Here is an 18,012-nt window from a genome sequence, read left to right as displayed (position 1 = left end):
TGTTTTGTTCACAGAATTCATACCATCACCTCCATGGGCAACAACATCTGATATAATTAGCATCCGGCTAGATGTCATTTTGCTGTCATCAGTGCCTAATTTCTTTCTGTATCTCAGGCTGGATCAAAATGCCAGTTCATATGTACCCTGGACTATGATATGATGCAGCATTTAATACGAATTGGGAAGTTTCAGGCAAAAAGAGTAATTGAGGGGTTCACAGCTCAGGCAACTCACGAGGGGAAGAAATAAATCTGGAATGTGCATTTGTACAAATGGATCTCAATTTTTTTTCTTCCCTCCTTCTTGTAGAAGTATCTTGATGTTGTCTGACCTTCACTGTTAGTGTGGACGTTCGGATTGCACTTCGATGGGCTGTGATACAGATCTTTCGTGTCTGTTCTGTCTTTCAGAGAAAGTAGAGCATGATAATTGTGGGACCACTGCAAAGACCTGTCCACCTTTTACTTGATTTAAGTAACTATGAAAATAGGAGTACTTGATGTGGCTTTCTTGTTTATTTGGGCGGATCATAAATTTAGCTCTGTTTGAGGGTTTCTGTAAGAGAAAGCTGTTTCCTAGAGCTGAGCAGCCCGGTTGTATAAACAAGAAAACATTTGGTGATATCAGCAGTGAAAATTCTTGCCTTTTATCTGCTTTGAAACAAGCTCACAAAAGGTTGGCTGGAAGTACAAACTGCGCTGCTCTCTGTGTGGCTGAGATCCTTGCGTAGCTTAGAAATGTGCATTGGCCAAGATCAAATTGATACGACAATTCATTTCGGTTCTGAGAATCTTGGCAAGACTTGGTAATGCTTTAGATGTAGATTATCAAAGGGTTTGCTTTAGGTTTATAATTTTCTTGAGCTGTTTATTCTAGAAAAAAGTCACAATCGCAATATAGAAGTCACGAGAAAGATACAGTGCAGGTTACCTCATGGAAATGCTCTAGATACCCCTCTGGATATAGAGGGGAATAAAGTTCCCTTTTAATTGCTTGCATTAAGCATTATTCACGAATATTGGGCTTCCTACACGAATATTGGGTTTCTCAATTTGGTTTTGTGGGGGATTTGGGGCATCTCTACTGTGTAGTTACACAGGGTAGAAGTTTTCTGGTGGTGCTGGGGTGCTCAAACTCTCGACTTTTGCAAATCCTTCCTGGGCTGTCAAAGCATTTGCAGTCCCTTCCCATCCCCTCTCTACCTTGGTGTCACCTGCCCTGCGGTGCTTTGTGCTGTGCCCCTCTGGTAGGGGCTGACTTGGAGAGAGGGGAGGGAAAGGAACAGAAATTCTTGCTAGAGATCAGAGATGAACGAGGCACTTGGTTAGAAGGAATTCTCACGGGTTGTGGTGTTCTCTCAGGGCTACTTGTGCATATTTTAGTGGACAAATATAAATAGTCAGGGGCTGGTTTGATAAGAGATTTAAAAGTATTTCAGAGAAATGATACCTAAGCTGAACCATGTCCGAATAACTTCTATAACAAAGGAAAAGCGAGGTAAACTTTGCCCTACCAAATTTGAGCATTTTAAAAGACTGACTTTAAAGACCAATTCTCTTTCTTTTGCAGCTGCAGCCGCCTCCGAAACATTCAGAGTATCCTGACACAGAGCAGCAAATCTCAGCCTGATGGAATCCTTTGCATTTTAGGTTAGTGTTACTTATTTTTTCCCCCTCCGCTCTTCTCGTTGTATTAATGAAGATGCCACGAGTTTCAGAAAGATGAATATTATCTCCTCCTTCCTGTCCCATCCCTGTTTGGCAGCAAGAGAACAGCTCTCTGACTGTTACACCCTTTTCTCTCTCAATATTTCTCAGGCCTAAGTTCAGGCAGACTTACTGCAATAAGAAATGTTATTAACGTTCTTCCAAGCCTTAAGAAAATTGAGTGGCTGGAGGAAAAGACAAAATCTGCCTTAATGTCCAGATTGAAGGAAAGATAGGGAGAATTTAACCCATGCATATTTGGAGTAAACAGTCAGCTGTCCAGGCAGCGTTTGTGATGGGATAGGAGCTGAAAACATACGTGTTGCAGCTGGTTTCCCCACAGAGGCAGGGATGTGGAAGAAACTAGAAGGAGCTGGAGAAGGCCCTAGGAGTTCCAGGGTTCATAATCATCATCTGCAGCACGTTGGGGAGGGGTGGTTGAGAGCAGGCTCAGCTTGTAAGAGATGAAGAGGGGAAGAAGGGGGAATCAGGAGGCTGGCAGAGTTAATAAAACTGGATTTTAGTAGGAGGGTGGTCTTCCCTCAGGAGAAGTAATTCAAAATGCACTTAAAGAGTTGCTTGAGAAACCTGGGAAGCAGTTGAGAGTGAAATGGTGGTATTTAAACAGTATGTGGTTTCCATGCTTTATTTCTTCTGGGGGTAGGGGAAAAGAGCAATACTAAACAAAGCTGTGTGCAGAGGTATGCTATAGGAAAGTTACATATTTTTTTTCTTAGTTTCATCATTTCTGTATGTAACATTGACTTTTGTTTCTTAATATATAATTAATATTGGTACATTAAAGAAGTCAGGAATTATAATTGAAATTCCCTGCAGGTTAGGTCTAGAGTAACTGTGCAAATAACGTATAACAGTTAAGGATGGAGAAATCGAGTGTAGCCCTAAAGAAGTTGTGTAGTAATGGATTTGCAATAAGTAACGCTACAACAGATCGTTTCCTGCCATAGTCTGGTTTTGATTTTTTTATTTTTTTTAATGGTGCAGCAAGAAAACTTGAAGCTCACTTAGTGGCTAACAAAAATGTTAAGGGTGCATAACCTAGTTTTCTTCTGATGTCAACTATCTAACAACCTTCCTAACCCACATTCTTCACAGCTGAAGACACCTTTGGTTAAGTAGTAACTTCACAGGTAGGTGATCTATTAGGTGGCTCTGTCAACCTTGCATTGAAACTTACTGATACAAGATAAATCACTTGGTTTGGCTTTTAATGCCAGTCAAGTTTCATAAGATACCCCAAGTTGTGCCATCTCTTAATTCTGGCTGATGACTCTGCACTACTCGTGACTCTTAATTCTGAAGCTGCAGTAAGTCCCGAGCAAAAAAGTCACTCAAAACATTGTACAGCTTTAGGGAAAACATCAGAGGCAAAAGGAATTCCTTTGTGTAAGCCTCGGTGTGATGTGGAATGCTTAAGACCATGCATAAGGCTGCCTCTTAACGCGCGTTTCTGTTATGGAAATATAGGAAGCGTGTTTTGTCATTAAACTTGTGCTTTGCAGTAATCTTTCTGCATGCACAATGGGGCTGCTGTTGTCGAAGCTGACCTGTCTAATGTAGCTGGCAGAATTTCTCACATAACTCTGGTTAAGCAGGAATGTCTCCGTTACGAATGCATTAAATCTGTCTTCAAATTCACACTTGCAGTGACAAAAATATCATCTTACATCTTGATTCCTCTTGTATATAAAGTAGCTAATCTTTTATACTTTTTTTTTTTTTTTTTTTACAATCACTGCATTTTATATTTCACCTGGCTCTTTTTAATGACTTGCAGCTAATGTGTTTCCCTCCCCCCAGCTTTCATTTTACCCACTGAGATGAAACAGCATCAAATTCACAGCTTCACTTCAGGTGGTGCAGCGTTTCTACTGAAATTGGGAAAATTCTAATGAGGTGCAGAACTGACCAGCTGTTGACACAATTATTTAAATGCAGTTCTGGCTAATTTTAAAGAATCCTGGGTCTTGTGTTTTAAAATGGTTGAGTGTTGGCATTTCTGCATTCTTTGCTGGTGACAAAAGGCATCACAGCTGACAGGAGAAAGGCATCTGGAGGTCAGGAGAGAAGAGATGCATGTCAGACGTATCTTGAAGAAGCTGTGGTGTCTCAGCTGGAGTGCATTGCTGTTAAAGTTAAGAAAATATATTGAACTACCTAAATTATACTGTCAGCTTCTTTTTTTTATAATGCTGCTCTTTCTCACAATTTACTTTGAGAGCATATTTTTAGCTCATGTTTAAGTTGTGATTGCTGAGGATGTGTATTTAGTAGGCTGTCTGTAAATCTGACTGTAGGTTGTAGCTCTTCTGACCGTAGATCAAACTTTGTGTCACAGTTCAGCATAGCTAAGCTAAATTTTTCCAGACCTTGACATTTACCTTTTATACTCCCTGAAGAGGATAGGAGTACTTTCGAGCCCGTGCCAGTACATCTTCAAGTTATCTCCTTTTTTCTTATGTGTGACAACTTCTTTAGGATCTTTTAAAATTATATCTGCGCTGCACGGGGCTCGTGCACTTAGGATGTGGGAGAAACCTCACCAAAATTTAGCACATTGAACTGGTTTTTCATCCCACCTCCTTTCTAAATGAAGACTATTTTAATAGTTAAGTGCCATTTCTTGTGGATGGCAGCTGTACAACCATGTGATGGCTTTTGGTACCACAGTCCACTCGCTCCAGCCTCACCTTCCTGCTACCTCCCTGTGCCCTGAGAGCTCACGTGGGTGTTTGAGGTGCTAGGGAACAGGTATTGCTTTTGGTGCATGGAGATCTGTCAGGAATGCATGGCTGGGAACAAGAAAGTGTGACTTTTCTCCTCCTGTAGAGTGCTTATGTCAGTTTATCAACTGAGAAGTTGCAAATGAGGTGGCTGAGCTGAATCCCTTTTTTGTTGAAGAACAGGGATTCAGCTCAGAAAGGGATTTTGGTTGCAGAAAAGGGATTCTCACCCTGTTCCCGGTCTTGTGGGCCGCAGCGAGCTGCTGGGCTGCCTCACTGCCTGGCTACACCCTCAGGAGGAGCTGGGACAGCCTGGGATTACTCAGTTTGTGGCTCTGCTGAGCCAGGCGTGGGGGTTTCCGAATTACCAGCTTCCCCATTGTTCTCCTGAGGGCTCCAGACAGGCTTTCTGGAGGTATCTGATCTTTGCCTGTGTTTCATTTCCTGTTTGTTTTCCACTAACTGGAGCTGTGCCTTTAACTCCAGATGCTTTGGTATTAGGACCATTTTATCTTCTGATTTCCCATGCTTATTTCTCTCTCCTTTTCTCCTGGTTCTCTGTTACTCAGCCTGTCCCCTAGGCTCATCACCTTGGCTCTTCAGCCTTCGGAGACCTCTGTAATGAGCCTGATCGGATGAAAGTGGCCGTGACATTTGCACTTTCCCCTTTGTTTAGCCCGTAGTTGTGTGTCTCATTAGATTAACATCTGATCAGTGCTGTTTGCTTGTGAAACATTTAGCAATGCCTCTTGCAGAACAACTGATCCAACAGCTTGCTGCCGCTGAAAGGGACCATCCGAACTCCTTTGTGCTCCATTGATTGCTCATCAGATTGTCTTCAAAAGTTGCTTCAGTGAGGCTCAAGCAGCAAACCAGTTTATCTTCAGGACACCGTGTGCTAATATTGTAATGTTACAGTGGAGTTCAGGCTGACCACTGATGTTTTGAGTTCCCAAGGGCAGAGGGGTGGTTGCTTGCTGGAAGGAGGGTCTCTGCACATTTGGTTTTAACTCAAGTCCTGCCTTGAGATGGGTGGGAGCTTTTGGTACCACGATCATTGTGTTGAGTCCCGTTGAATTCTAGATTACACTGCTACAGCTGCTTTTGTGGGAATGGAAATTTAAATTAAAAAAAAGAGAGAACTAGAGAGTGTTCTGCCTCACCTTGCTCATTCATTTACGGTCCGTCTTTAAGTTCCCAGATCCAGGGCAGTCTGGTTGTACGGATTATCAGCAAAGTGATGACAGAGCATTGCAGAAGAGAGGACAAATGAGCAGCTGGGAGTTATTTGGCTGAGCTGTACTGATGCTGTGACTGGAGTTAGAAACGAACTGCTAAGGCTCCCCGTTCTCAGGGACACCTAACCTCCAATACCCTGGTATCATGGAACGGTTTGGGTTGGAAGGGATAAAAAAGATCATCCAGTTCCACCCCCATGCTGTGAGCAGGGACACCTCCCCCTGGATTGTGGCTCACTTTCAGAAAAGCACATTCCAGTGCTGTGTATAGGAATGGGAGGTCAATGCTAGAAGCTAGATAGCAAAGGAATGAGGATTTCAAGATCCTGGCAGGGTTTTGAGGGCTGAGAAAGCCAGGGCTAGTGTGGTGTAGTTTCCCCCTTTCCCAGCAGCTACAAGCAGGGAGCAGTGTTAGTTTCATAGCTTCAGCACAACTTTAAGTGATTCTCTTCATCTCTTCTGTGTGCTTAAACCAAACATAGGATACTTGGGAATATGTGTGAGCTATCCAAAGAACTATCACTAGACAAAGGGGAGCTTATTAAGGTGTAGAATTCAGTAGCTGGAGGCAGACACTGCATCTGGTTAACACCTTGAAGTCTGAAGCACAGCTTAAAAAGAAGTATAGTTAGAGAACCTAGTGTTTGTTCCAATTTCTGATGTGCTCACGTGACTTCAGTTTGATTTGTGATACAAGTCCCAAAGCCCAGACAGCCAGGCTGGGTTATTACATTATCACCGTACTGATCTCGTTAGGATGACAGAAACAAATGACATGTTGACAACCATCCATCTGTATCCTAATATAACTTGGTGGGAAAACGTGGCCTTAGTGTTTATGAGAGATTTTTGTGTCATTCGAGACCCATGATCTCTACCATGTATGGATGTTGAGGATGCTGTTTCTCGAATAGTTTCTACCTGTGGAGAAACCTTGATTTATTTCAGTAGAATTAGAATCTCTTTTCCAGAGATGAAGGCCTTCCCTAAATCTGTGGCTTGTTTCTTTTCTCTTGTATTTGTTCTTACCTCTTCATGTTACAGATCTTCAGTTTTCATTTTACTTTCCCAATGACCACAGAACCTTTTTCTTTTTATGGAAGCTCTTTGTATACTATATGTTATGTCCGAATGTCTTTTGACTTGTTAGAAGTCTGCAGTGGCTTTCTGGTGACTCAGGGATTACACTGTAATACTTGCGAGATAATGTTTAATCATGTATTCTAAAGCAGGAGATTTAGGTCACAGGATTAGTTTGTTAGGAAGCTTCTATCAAGAACATATTCATTGGAATGAACACTGCATCCAGACAGATGTCAAGTTTCAATTACTAGATAAAATTGAAACTCTGTTGCTTCATAACGCCGCAGAAAACTAGACTATTTTTTATGCAGAACCTGTAGATTTAGGTCAAAAGAAGAATGTCAGCATGTAGCAATGAACTTGCAAAAGCTGCCTTGTCCCTCTCCTCCTTTCCCTGTGAAGGTGTTCAGGTAATGCTCCTGTTTAAATATTTTTCTTAGCTGGGAAGAACACAAACTTTACAGGTGCACTGTGTTGAGAGAGAACGTTTCACATCTGGCTTTGCTTTTGCAGGAATAGATAGCCGATACAACGAAGGTTGCAGGGAACTGGCAAACTATCTGCTTTTTGGCTTGTACAGTCAGAGTAACAATGACTTCGAGAGAACTGGTTTCCCTGAAGAAGTTCTTGATGGTAAGTAGTACACTCAGCGTTTTCATCAATTCTTCTCTCCCTTTGGAGAGAGGCTGGGCCAGGAAAAGTGATAGGCAACGGGGAAAAAAGAAAAAGCCGGAAAACTTCTAATCACGTTTATAGACCTGAAAAACTGTTCTAAAAACGCTACTGAAGAACCCTTATTCAAATTTCCTTCCCCCAATTCAGAACTTCCTCCAAATGTTCTAAACAAGGAGAAGTACACCCAGTATCAGAGTCCTCGTTCAGTCATGGTGTGTTTGTACATTTATCATCAATTATTATCTGATCAAACTGTTGGAGTGCTAAAAGACTAAAGCTATATTTTTCCTCTACTTTAACATATTCCCCCTTATTTTCATGCAACTTTGAATGTCCGTCCTACGTGTTGTAAGGCTAGTTTTCAGTAGGAGCAAGCTGATGTAACATCAGGCAAGAGCAGCTGTAGTTTACAGTTCTCGAAGTGCTCTGTGAGTCCTCATCACTGACACTCTTGGCCTGTCAAAGGACAGGCTGACGCAAGTTCTGTGCAAGACTTCTGAATAAACCCACAGTTGTTCTGGACAGCAAAAAGTATTATTGTACTTGGAGCAGTGCAGAGCTGCCAACTGTTCCATTAAAAAAAAAAAAAGAAAAGTGGGGGATGATTGTTTATTCAAATAGTTAAATAATTTCTTTTAATGAGGCACGTTATAGGAAGAGTGTTTTCTGGTCAGTTCCTGTGCTCTTCTTGTGTTCGTGTAATTCTATATATGGAGTCTTGATGCTAGAATAATGCTTGTTCTGCTTGTTGCAGATATAATCATATTAATAAAACCTGATAGTGTCCATCTGTACTGTAACCCTGTGAATTATAATCATCTTTTGCCATATGTGGCATTTTGGAGGAACTTGCATTTTCACTGTCTAACTGAAAATGAGGTAAGTGGAAAAATCAGTGCAGATAAGAATTGCCTTTCTGTAATATCTTTCTGATGAACTCATATTCAAAGTGGACATTTGGTTTTTATGTTCCTTGTGGAATCTTTATTTCATATTCAGTAGGGAGTGATCCCCATCTACGTATGGGTATTAATTGCTTTGCCTAATGTGTGTGAGAAGAATGTTTTTAATAATTGGCAATTGCTGGAGCATTAAAACAAATTGCTTCCCTCCCCCACTAATTTATTACTGTTTTGATATGACTCAGTGATCTTTTAGTGAGGGAAAATGTGGGTTGTAAAAAATACAGAATCTGAATCAAATCAAATACTGAGATTCTGAATCCAAGCACTGAGATTTCCAGCAATTTGTCTTGTTTGCTGTCAAAGCAGTGTTTTAATGCTTTGTATGCCAATAGTTTCAGAACATTAGAAAAGGTTGGCTTAGCAAGCCGTTTAAAATGAATAAACTGTTATGTATTTTTATTTTAACTTTCAACTATTCCTTTGAAGAGCTATTAATTTCAGTAAGGAGAAAAGCTGGGTTATGTCACTCACTTTGATCAGAATATGGTTACTGGATCAGAGTTTCATCTTGTATTTCAAAAGTCAAGGTATTCTTACAGAAAGCTATCTTGTAGTAAAGAGAAGGTGAGAGAAGTAGGAAATGAAAATAATTGTTTACCATTCCAGTTCTCTGTGATGAATAACATAAACGAGGATGCTGGTGGACAATTAGTTGCTTGGCTGCCAAGGAGCGTGCCACTTGTGCATGCAGCATTACAAAGCAGCGTGCTGTTGTCTCAGTGTGCTGCTCTGCAGGCAGTTCTGGTGCTTAGGTGCAGAATAAGAACTTTTTTATTCCAATTGAGACTGGAAATTATGTTTAGTTAGTCCCATTAAGGCAAGCTTTTTTCCCAGTTAGGAAACTGTGTAGTTTCTTCTCTAAATTAGATACTGAAATGTGGGGAAGTGGGGTAGGAGCCTTGATGTAAATGGGTGAAACTAGTGCAAGAAATGGAGAGGGAAGGGAGAGAACCATTTTGTTCCCTTGAGCTTCCAGTGATGGGGGTTATAGTGTTTTTGTGTGGCTGCTTTGTTTTATGTCACACAGTTATGAAATAATTTAGAAGGGACCTCCAGAGAACATCTTGTCCAGCCTCTAGGTTAAGGCAGGGTGAGCAAGGAGATCTGGTGACTTTGAGGGTTTTTATGGCTGGGTGTTGAAAACCTCCAAGGATGATGACTGCAGAACTTCTTCTGGCTACCTGACTCACCACTTGACTGTGGTGAATGGTGAAAAAGCATTTCCTTTTATCCAATCTGAAATTTGTTTCACATTTGTCATGCCCTTTGTCATGCATCCTGCTGGTGCACACCACTACAAAGATCCTGGCTTTGCCATCTCAGCAACAATTTTGTAGGTGTTGAAAGGCAGTTACGGGGTGCAGCCACAGCATCTGAACAGTGCCAAGACCTCAGCCTTTCCTCCCTCGTACTGCTCCAACCCCATGATCATTTCAATGGCCCTCCAGTGAACTCAGTCCTCTTTGTCAGCGTCTTAGCTGATCGTGAGTCCCAAACTGCATGAAGTATTCTAGATGCGGTCCCCTGAGTGCTGCACAGAGGATGATAATTACTCTTTGTTTGGATGTGAACAACTGAACTATGGGTTAAAATGTGCCATAGCAAAATCCAAAGCCTTATAAGGCTTTTCTGTTGCTAAAAACCACACGGAAAGGGCAAAGCAGCATGCCTGAAGGTGGTCAAACAGGCATTTTGGAATGAGGAATGGAGCAGTTTTTACCACACCTTTGCTAGCACAGCTGTAATCTAAGCTACTGAATTTTAAGTTGTATCTGCTTATGGGCTTTTATATGATTTGTTACGGTAAGCAGTTACCTTAATCACACAGTACTGGCTTGAAATAATGGTGTAAGTGGAAAGGTAACCATAAAGAAACGAATGGAAGCATTTGAGACTTCTGATGCTGAAAATACAAGGTGCATTTCAACACATTGCTCAGCTCATTCACACAAAGCAGTGCTTCCAGTCACATTTCTTTTGTGTAAGACTGCCAATTTCCTAGATTACTTGTGAATTAAAATAGAATTAAAAAAAAAAAAAAAAGTTGTGTCAGCCTTTAGGTGCATCCTGTTTACAGGAGGACTTTCTGTAGTGGCTTTTAAGCAGGCTTTTTTCTTTTTTTTATTAATACAAATAAATGTTGCTGCTTTTCAAAAAGTGAAACAAATTGTTCTCAGTAGCTCTTGATGAGGCTGGCAAAACCTGTTGCCTCTCCTTGCTGTCTTCCTTCCTGCTTGTCTTTAACAGGACTATGGGCTTTTAAGTGAACATCCCAGTTAGTGGAGCAAAAAACCACATTATTGAAGAATGCACATTTTAAAAATGGCCAAGTAAGATAAAACAGTGAAATTTGATGGATATTGTATAAGCTTTCTAGGTGTCATGACTGCACCAGTTATGAAAAGGTCTGTGTGTATATCTACAGTTACGGATAGTGAACAAACCTCTAGCCTGCTGTCCAAACCCAAGTTCTCCTTCTGATGGCATTTTCAGCTTTGAGAAGCTGGCAGCTGTTTAGTGCTTGGTTTTGAACTAAAGCTTTGATCTGGTTTCCTGGGATTCTAAAAAGAGCACATCATGGAAGGACTTGGTATGCTTCTTATAATCAGGCTCGTCTCAAAAGAACTTGTTCTTAAAAGAAATTTCCTGTGTGCTGCCTGACGCTCACGAGAGCTGTAAGTAAAAAGCTTATAATCATGTACTTTACCTGTATGTTAAGTTTGGAGCAGTGTAAAATGAATAAAAAGAAGTCAACAAATCACTGCTTGCAGCCCAGAAGCTGATCATATCGGGGGCTGCACCAAAAGCAGCGTGGCAGCAGGGTGAGGGAGGGGATTGCCCCCCTCTGCTCTGCTGTCCTTGACCCCACCTGGAGCCCTGAATTTAGCTTTGGGTTCCCCAGCACAAGAAGGAGGTGAAACTGCTAGGAAAAAGTCTGAAGGAGAACCACAGAGATGATCAAGGGGCTGGAGCACCTCTGCTATGAAGACAGGCTGAAGGATTTGGGGTTGTTCAGCCTGGGGAAGAGAAGGCTCTGGGGGAGAGCTCACAGCAGTCTACCACTACCTAAAGGGGGCTGCAGGAAGGCTGGGGAGGGATGCTAAGTGTCTCTTGGAGCACCCAAAGGTGCTAAGCCTGTTCCAGAGGTGCTGCTACACTGTGTAAAAATGGTTTTTGTGTGTTGTCTCTTTAGTCTAATTTTCAACCTCCTCTGAGCCATAAGTATGGCATTTGCACTTTGTTTCTGCTCTAGTGCTAGAAATATGGTGTGGAGTGAAAAAAATTGACTTCTGTTTGCTCCTCACATGGAACAAGATGGTGTTGGCTGCTTTTCCTCTGCTTTTCTCCTGTTTTTCTTCCATAGACCCCTCCCTTAGATAGCAATTAGTTGTCATTGCCTGTTTGTGACCTGAGGCATATCTGGTTAGTCTGCTCTGCAGATTTAACACTGTTAACCTGGTAATACTTTTTTCCTCAATGGCAAGTTTTCTTTGTGGCGTATCAGTTTGCATTCTCCAAATACTTTACGTTGTTTAAAAGTTATACAGAATCTAGCAGGTGATGTTGAAAGACTAGACTAAAAGCTGGAAATGAAGCATGTGTTTATGCCTTCATATGACCTTACGAAAACCTTGCTTTAAAGGTTTAAAAGGTTTAAAAAAGTCTCTGTTGGCTTGAGTGTATCCATGCTTTGATGTAGTTTCCAAAAGACGGATGCTAAAGAGGTGCTTTGGTCTCTGTAGGTAATATTTCAGTGAATTACATGAAGCTATGTTTGCCATGGATTTAAAGCTACATAGTACATGTTTTCTTTAGTATAAAACTAACAGTCAGATAATTTTAAATGATTCCTTTCAGTATGAAGATGAAGAAGCTGCAGAGGAGTTCAAAATTTCCAGCTTCGTAGACATGGTTCGAGATTGCAGTCGCATTGGTATTCCATACAGCTGCCAAGGTAGGTTAGTTTGTGTTATGCTTACTGCAAGTGTTCAGCATGCAAGCCATTCAGTTCAGGGAGTGAAGTTTTCCTTGCCTTTAGTAAGCAATAAGGATTAATATGTCATTAGTTTCCTTCTAGACTTTTTTTTTTTTTTACTTAGAGGTTGGGTTTCTTTCTGAAAAATGTAAGCCCTTAGACTTCAGCTGAAGAGTGAATGCTCACAGCGTGAGGAAAAGAAGTAATTTGCATTCAGAGGAGTATGTTCTGCTGCCACAGAAGTTCTCTGTTCAGATGGGAGCTTCAGATAAATGCTCCTTTATGTAAGGAAACAATAAAGATTTCGTTATGCAAGTTTCCTTTTTTAGCACTGAAAAAACTGGACTGTGCGGCTTCCTGTTATGATCTGTAGGCAGACATGCAGTCTGAGCAATGTAACCTTACATTGTTTAGTCAAGTGTACTTCACAGCATCCCGAACAGCAAATATTGCAAAAGCGATGCAATATGTGCTGCTTCACCCTGTAGCATGGGGTTTTTTCATCCATAGTAAAGTAGGTGAGAGAAAAAATGTGTTATAATAAAAAATAGGCTTTTTTCAACTGTTTAGGTTCAAACCAAACTACTTCAGTTAGCTTTGCTTTCTCACTAATAGCACTGCGTTTCCCTTCCGTGTGTGTTTTCATAGTTAAAACAGCCGTGTCTGGAAATCCTTTTTCAGTTCTTCATTGCTTCCCTTGAGGAAAAGGTGATGTGCTCTCACTGCCTGGAAAATCCTTAATGTGTCGGGGCAGGGGGAAAAGTGGAGTCCCTCTGTTAGGAAGTCTCTACAGAAGGTGTTTAGCTTAAGGATAATGATTGTGCTTCAATTTAGATGGCTTCCAGCTTTACTGATTAGTACTTTATACCAGGCTAAATAGTTTTTCCTCTCCACCAACCTAAAATTTTGATTAAAATGGGGACAATGATGTCTCTAACTTAGGGACAGATAATTGAAGATTTTGAAATAAGCAACGCTTCTTGTGTTTTAGCTTGACTTTTAACGGACACAGTTTTTCTGATGTCCTTGGAAAGAAATTTGCATGAAAAAGTAATTATTTTTTTTTTCCCTGGTGGAAAAAGGGTACAAAATTTGGGGTGTAGAGAAAGTATTTTTCAAAAGTTTTTCTTCACCAAAAAACACTTTTCAGTTACAGGTTTGAAGTTTTACAGGCAAATATGATAATCAAGAGCCTTTATTAGACTCTCAGAACCACTCTAACATCTTAGAGGAAATTAGTAAACTGATGATATTTATGAGAGAATGTTTGTGCATTTTTTTTGCAGGTCACCTACAGATATTTGATATGTTCATTGTTGAAAAGTGGCCAATTGTGCAGGCTTTTGCACTGGAAGGAATCGGGGGTGATGGCTTCTTTACGATGAAATACGAAGTGAGTATTTGCTTTTCATCTTCTTGAGTCTTCCTTTGTGAAGCAGCAGTAAGTTCGTGGAATAATTTAAGCTGGAAAGTACCTTATGAGATCATATAGTCCTGCCTTGCTACTCCTAGTAGGGTCAGCTTCTAAGTTGGATCAATTTTCTTGGGATTTTATTAAATCTGAAGGACGGAGACACTGTGGTCTTACTGAAAGGCTGCTAGGAGCTACCTAATGCTCTGCCCTGGATAAGTGATGACTGTTTGGTTCCACCCTGAGCCTCCTGCTGTGATTTACAACTTTTATGTTCTACAGCATCATCTGCTACTAGCAGACAAAGCTTCTTCAGCGCTGCTAGTTGGGAGTAGTTCTTCAGGAGTAGTGTAATAGAAGCTGGTTAGTAACAAACGCTGGATTTCCTAGGTCATTGGGTCTGACACAGGAAATGAATCTACTTTTCTCACCGGTATTAGATATTCGATTTTGGATCACATTTCTAGTTTAAATAATAATTTGCTGTTCCACTTTGAGTAACTTGTCACTTGATTTGCTTATTAAATATATGCTAACAGCATCTTCAGAGGAAAGCTTCGCATTTAAGTACTTGTGCGTAGCTTCTTTTATTTCATTTTCTTGAACCTCTGCCAAAGAAATGCAGATGTTCTTTATTTTGTCACTTTTTTTTTTTTTTTTTTTACAGTCAGTGCTCTTTGTCTGATGATTGAAGCTGGGGGGGGAATACAAAGAATTAATAGTGCCATTGTTAGTCTCATCATGTTATACTGTACGTGCTTGCTCAAATGGCTTCTGTTAGTTCCTGGGTGCCTTTTCCACCAATATCTACCTTGATGCTTTTCCTTTGTTCTGCTGCTAGCAGCATAACCACCTTGTGTGAACCTGTCAGAATTGTTAAAAGTCAAGTGCAGATAGCTGAGCATCTTTGTGAAGCTCTGACTGGGAGCAGTTGCCCTTCCTGATGTCAGAAATGAGTCAATAAAAATTTTGACTGTGGGAACTCGCAGGGAGTTGATTGGATCTTTAGTTACCCTCACCCAATTTACTTTACGAATCTGCAGAAGCTTTGGGAAGATGTATATAGTGTGGTGTTGGCTTTGTAAAGGCAGAGCCTTTTCTGTTTGATCGTGAGAGTTGATAATGTCCTTATGGCACTCTCGAAGCCTTAAAAGGAGCAATGCAAATCCTCACTATCTGAAGAGCAAGCACATTAACTCGCCTTTCAGCCACATTCCAGCACGGCTCCCTCCCTCCCTCCCTCCCTCAGAGTTATAAGGGGATTTAAGTGGGAATTAGCATTTTTAACTTTTTACCTGTTTGTGCATGGCTGCCTGTTAAACAACTTCTGTATGTCATAGACAAGGAGAAAAAAAACAAGGTATGGGAGGAAATAGATTTTGGAAATTAAATAATTTTTCCCCTATTGTGTTCTTGATCCATTTCTAGCTCCTAAAACTTAGCTTCCCCCGGGTGTGCATTCAGTGCTGCTAAATCTAAAAATCTGAAATCCAGTGATAACTTGTTAATCCTTTATTTGGTGTTTTAAGGATCCTTGTTTTCTTACATGACAGAACTCCAGCAGCTAAGAAATATTTCCTGTGTTTTGTGGTAGAATAAACGTATAATTTGTTCAAGGTGCTGTAATTCAGAGAATTTACTGTACTGATAATTGAATGGAAGTTAATGTCTGGGATATCATTATTGCCATATCTTATGATATGTATAATTGGAATAGCTGTGTAAAGCAGTGGTTTAAGTAAATTACAGTCAGTGTTGCATTTTCAGTTAAGGGAGTGTGGAGGGGAACACAGTAAATACAGACATTATTCACATACAGGTGTCCCTCTAGGAATGTATTTTGGAATAGTATTTTTGTACACATCATCTTAAAGCTTGGAAGAAGGTAATGCTAATTGCTAAGTTAAACTAGTTTTGCCTAAATTTCAATTTGGCATAGAGCAAGAATCAACTGTTGCCTAGGACTAGTAACTTTGGAATCTACTTGTCTGTCCCAGGAAACTGATCTTTCCCTTCTGGTTGCACCAGCTGATATTATTCTTCACTGTTAATTGAGTTTCCAAGAATATTTTGTGAAATCGTTTAAAAGATACAAGAAAAAGTCTTTGTGTACTTGAGGACATGAGCATCCAGAATATTGGCATCATTTCTGGTCAATTCTTTTGTAAGCAGTAGTGGAAAAGCATTACTTATCCCAGAGGACTCTAGGCAGTATTCTGCAAGTCTGTTTCAGTGCATCTTAAACCTGTATGTGTGTTGTTCATCCTGGAATTTTTCACAGAAGTCCATTTAAAATATCTTGCAGCTAATGGATGTCAGCGTTGATTTGTGGAAAACATACAGCAAGATGGATCCAGTTTCCTTGGAGGACTTGGTATTTGAGGTAAGGCAGGTGTAATTTTCTGATCCAGTGACTATCTGTTACTCTGGCTGCAGAGCTAAGTTGTTGTGTGCCTTTATTCTTATTTTTTTTTAATTTTAATAGTGTTTACAATCTACTGAATCCACATGGTGAGTTCAGGGTGTCTAAAATAGCTCATCTTGGATTCCTTAAAGTTCTTAAAATGCCTGAAGTTCCTACAGAAGATTCCCTGAATCTTGTGATATTATTCAGGTCACAGGACTTTGAACAAAGTTGTATGTTTCTGTGTGTTAATCCTCCGTTTGTGGTAAGGGGAAGAAATCCATCCATACAGCCATTCTCTGGGAAAAAACATTTTCATGGTTGCTTTGTAACTGCTTTGAGTGGGTAACAGTGACACACAGTGGCTACCCTGTAGCTTTGTGAAATACGAACAATACAATGTTAAGTGATTCCTTATTTTAAAGAGTTGATCTGATCTCCGTGCTAGAAAAGGGAGGCATATATAAGTATTAGCATATATAATTACGTGAGTTCTCAAAACTGAATTTCTGCCTTTTCCTACTTACCTGTTGTACTTGTTCAGGTATTCAAAAGAAGACATTATTTCTACCAGAACTGGTTACAGACCGACTTTTGCATTTGTGGCTATACCTTCCATAAGTGTAGACTGAAGTTAATCAGTTAATGAGTTTTTTGCCCAGCTAGAAACAGAAGAATTAATGAACAACCATGTCTCCTGAATACCTGAGCTACATTTACAGAAGATATAGCCAGAAAACTGAAGTTAATGAATAGGCATTTCAAACAACTCTGGTGTCATAGAAATTGGCTATTTTAAAAATGACTTTCTCAGCAAGGAGGAAGTTGGGTGGCCTTAGAGCATTTGCAGTTCATAAATACTTTTTTTTAGTTAGCTGCTTTGATTTTAATTCTACTTGAGATTTAAGAGAAAGTTCTGTACAATATTGACGTGTTCTGAATAAGCTGACAAAAACATTTTAGTTCTTAATTTCTATGAAAAGCGTACTTGAGGCTGAAATAACTCTGCAATAATAATACTCCCAGGATAGACACCTTGATTTTAAACTTCTAATAAAGCCTTGACTTTTATTTTAGAAGGCTTGTAAGAGTTTATCAACATCCACTGCGTAAACTGTGTGCGTTGTTACGTTAATGAAGTGAAGTCAAGTCCTATAAAATATTTGTACCTCTGCTAAAATCATATTTCTGGTTTTGCTTGTTATACTCCTGGAATGTTAGACTTCCTAAAATCGGGATGTCTCTTACCTTTCATGTTAGTGTATGACAATTAATTGAGTTATCCTGAGCATTTTTAAAATTGTATAGTTCTGTAAGGTTCCTGCTTTACCAGCATGATGCACTCCTCTCTTTACTGGTTCTCTTTTTTAAAAAAAAAATTAATCTGAATGATTTTTTTACCTAGGAGTCATCTTAATTTCCATTCTTTTGCTTCAGTGAGAAGCAACTGATATTTCCTCTTCTGTATACCACTTTTTTATTCCAGATGCAGATAAATAAATTTTCTTGTATTGTTGCCATTTGCTGATCATGAGTTTCCCAAACTCCCTACCTTGTTCCTAACCTTCTGTATGTAAGCTCAACTTATTTCAGATACAAATCTATTTCGGAACATCTAGAGATTTAAAAACATAAATTAAATCTATTCATGTATGTTTTGAAAGTCATATGGCAGACATGATGTCTGAGTTATGGGTGCTCAAAATAGTGTACTTCCTTAGATCAAGGAAGATCTCTCCTGTCTTTTCATCTCTTCCCCACCAGCAATCCCTAAAGTCCACACTCAAAGAAGTCCCTCCAACAAAAG

At 40.1% G+C, this 18,012-nt stretch overlaps 1 protein-coding gene across 2 annotated transcripts in view; it reads left to right on the top strand.

Moving 5' to 3' along the window:
• DNAAF9 (dynein axonemal assembly factor 9) overlaps window positions 1-18,012 on the top strand; it is a 72,196-nt gene that overhangs the window by 8,162 nt on the left and 46,022 nt on the right. For both annotated transcript variants that reach the window (XM_082760177.1, XM_082760178.1), the window contains exons 2-7: window positions 1,573-1,652; window positions 7,288-7,407; window positions 8,204-8,328; window positions 12,273-12,369; window positions 13,677-13,783; window positions 16,107-16,184. In XM_082760177.1, the coding sequence (XP_082616303.1) occupies window positions 1,573-1,652; window positions 7,288-7,407; window positions 8,204-8,328; window positions 12,273-12,369; window positions 13,677-13,783; window positions 16,107-16,184 (607 nt within the window). The remainder of the gene's footprint in view (window positions 1-1,572; window positions 1,653-7,287; window positions 7,408-8,203; window positions 8,329-12,272; window positions 12,370-13,676; window positions 13,784-16,106; window positions 16,185-18,012) is intronic.

The sequence above is a fragment of the Aythya marila genome (assembly GCF_965140915.1).
Source record: "Aythya marila genome assembly, chromosome: 4".
NCBI lineage: Eukaryota > Metazoa > Chordata > Aves > Anseriformes > Anatidae > Aythya > Aythya marila.
Note: the sequence above shows the minus strand (reverse complement) of the source record. Positions and strands in the feature narration are given on the sequence as shown.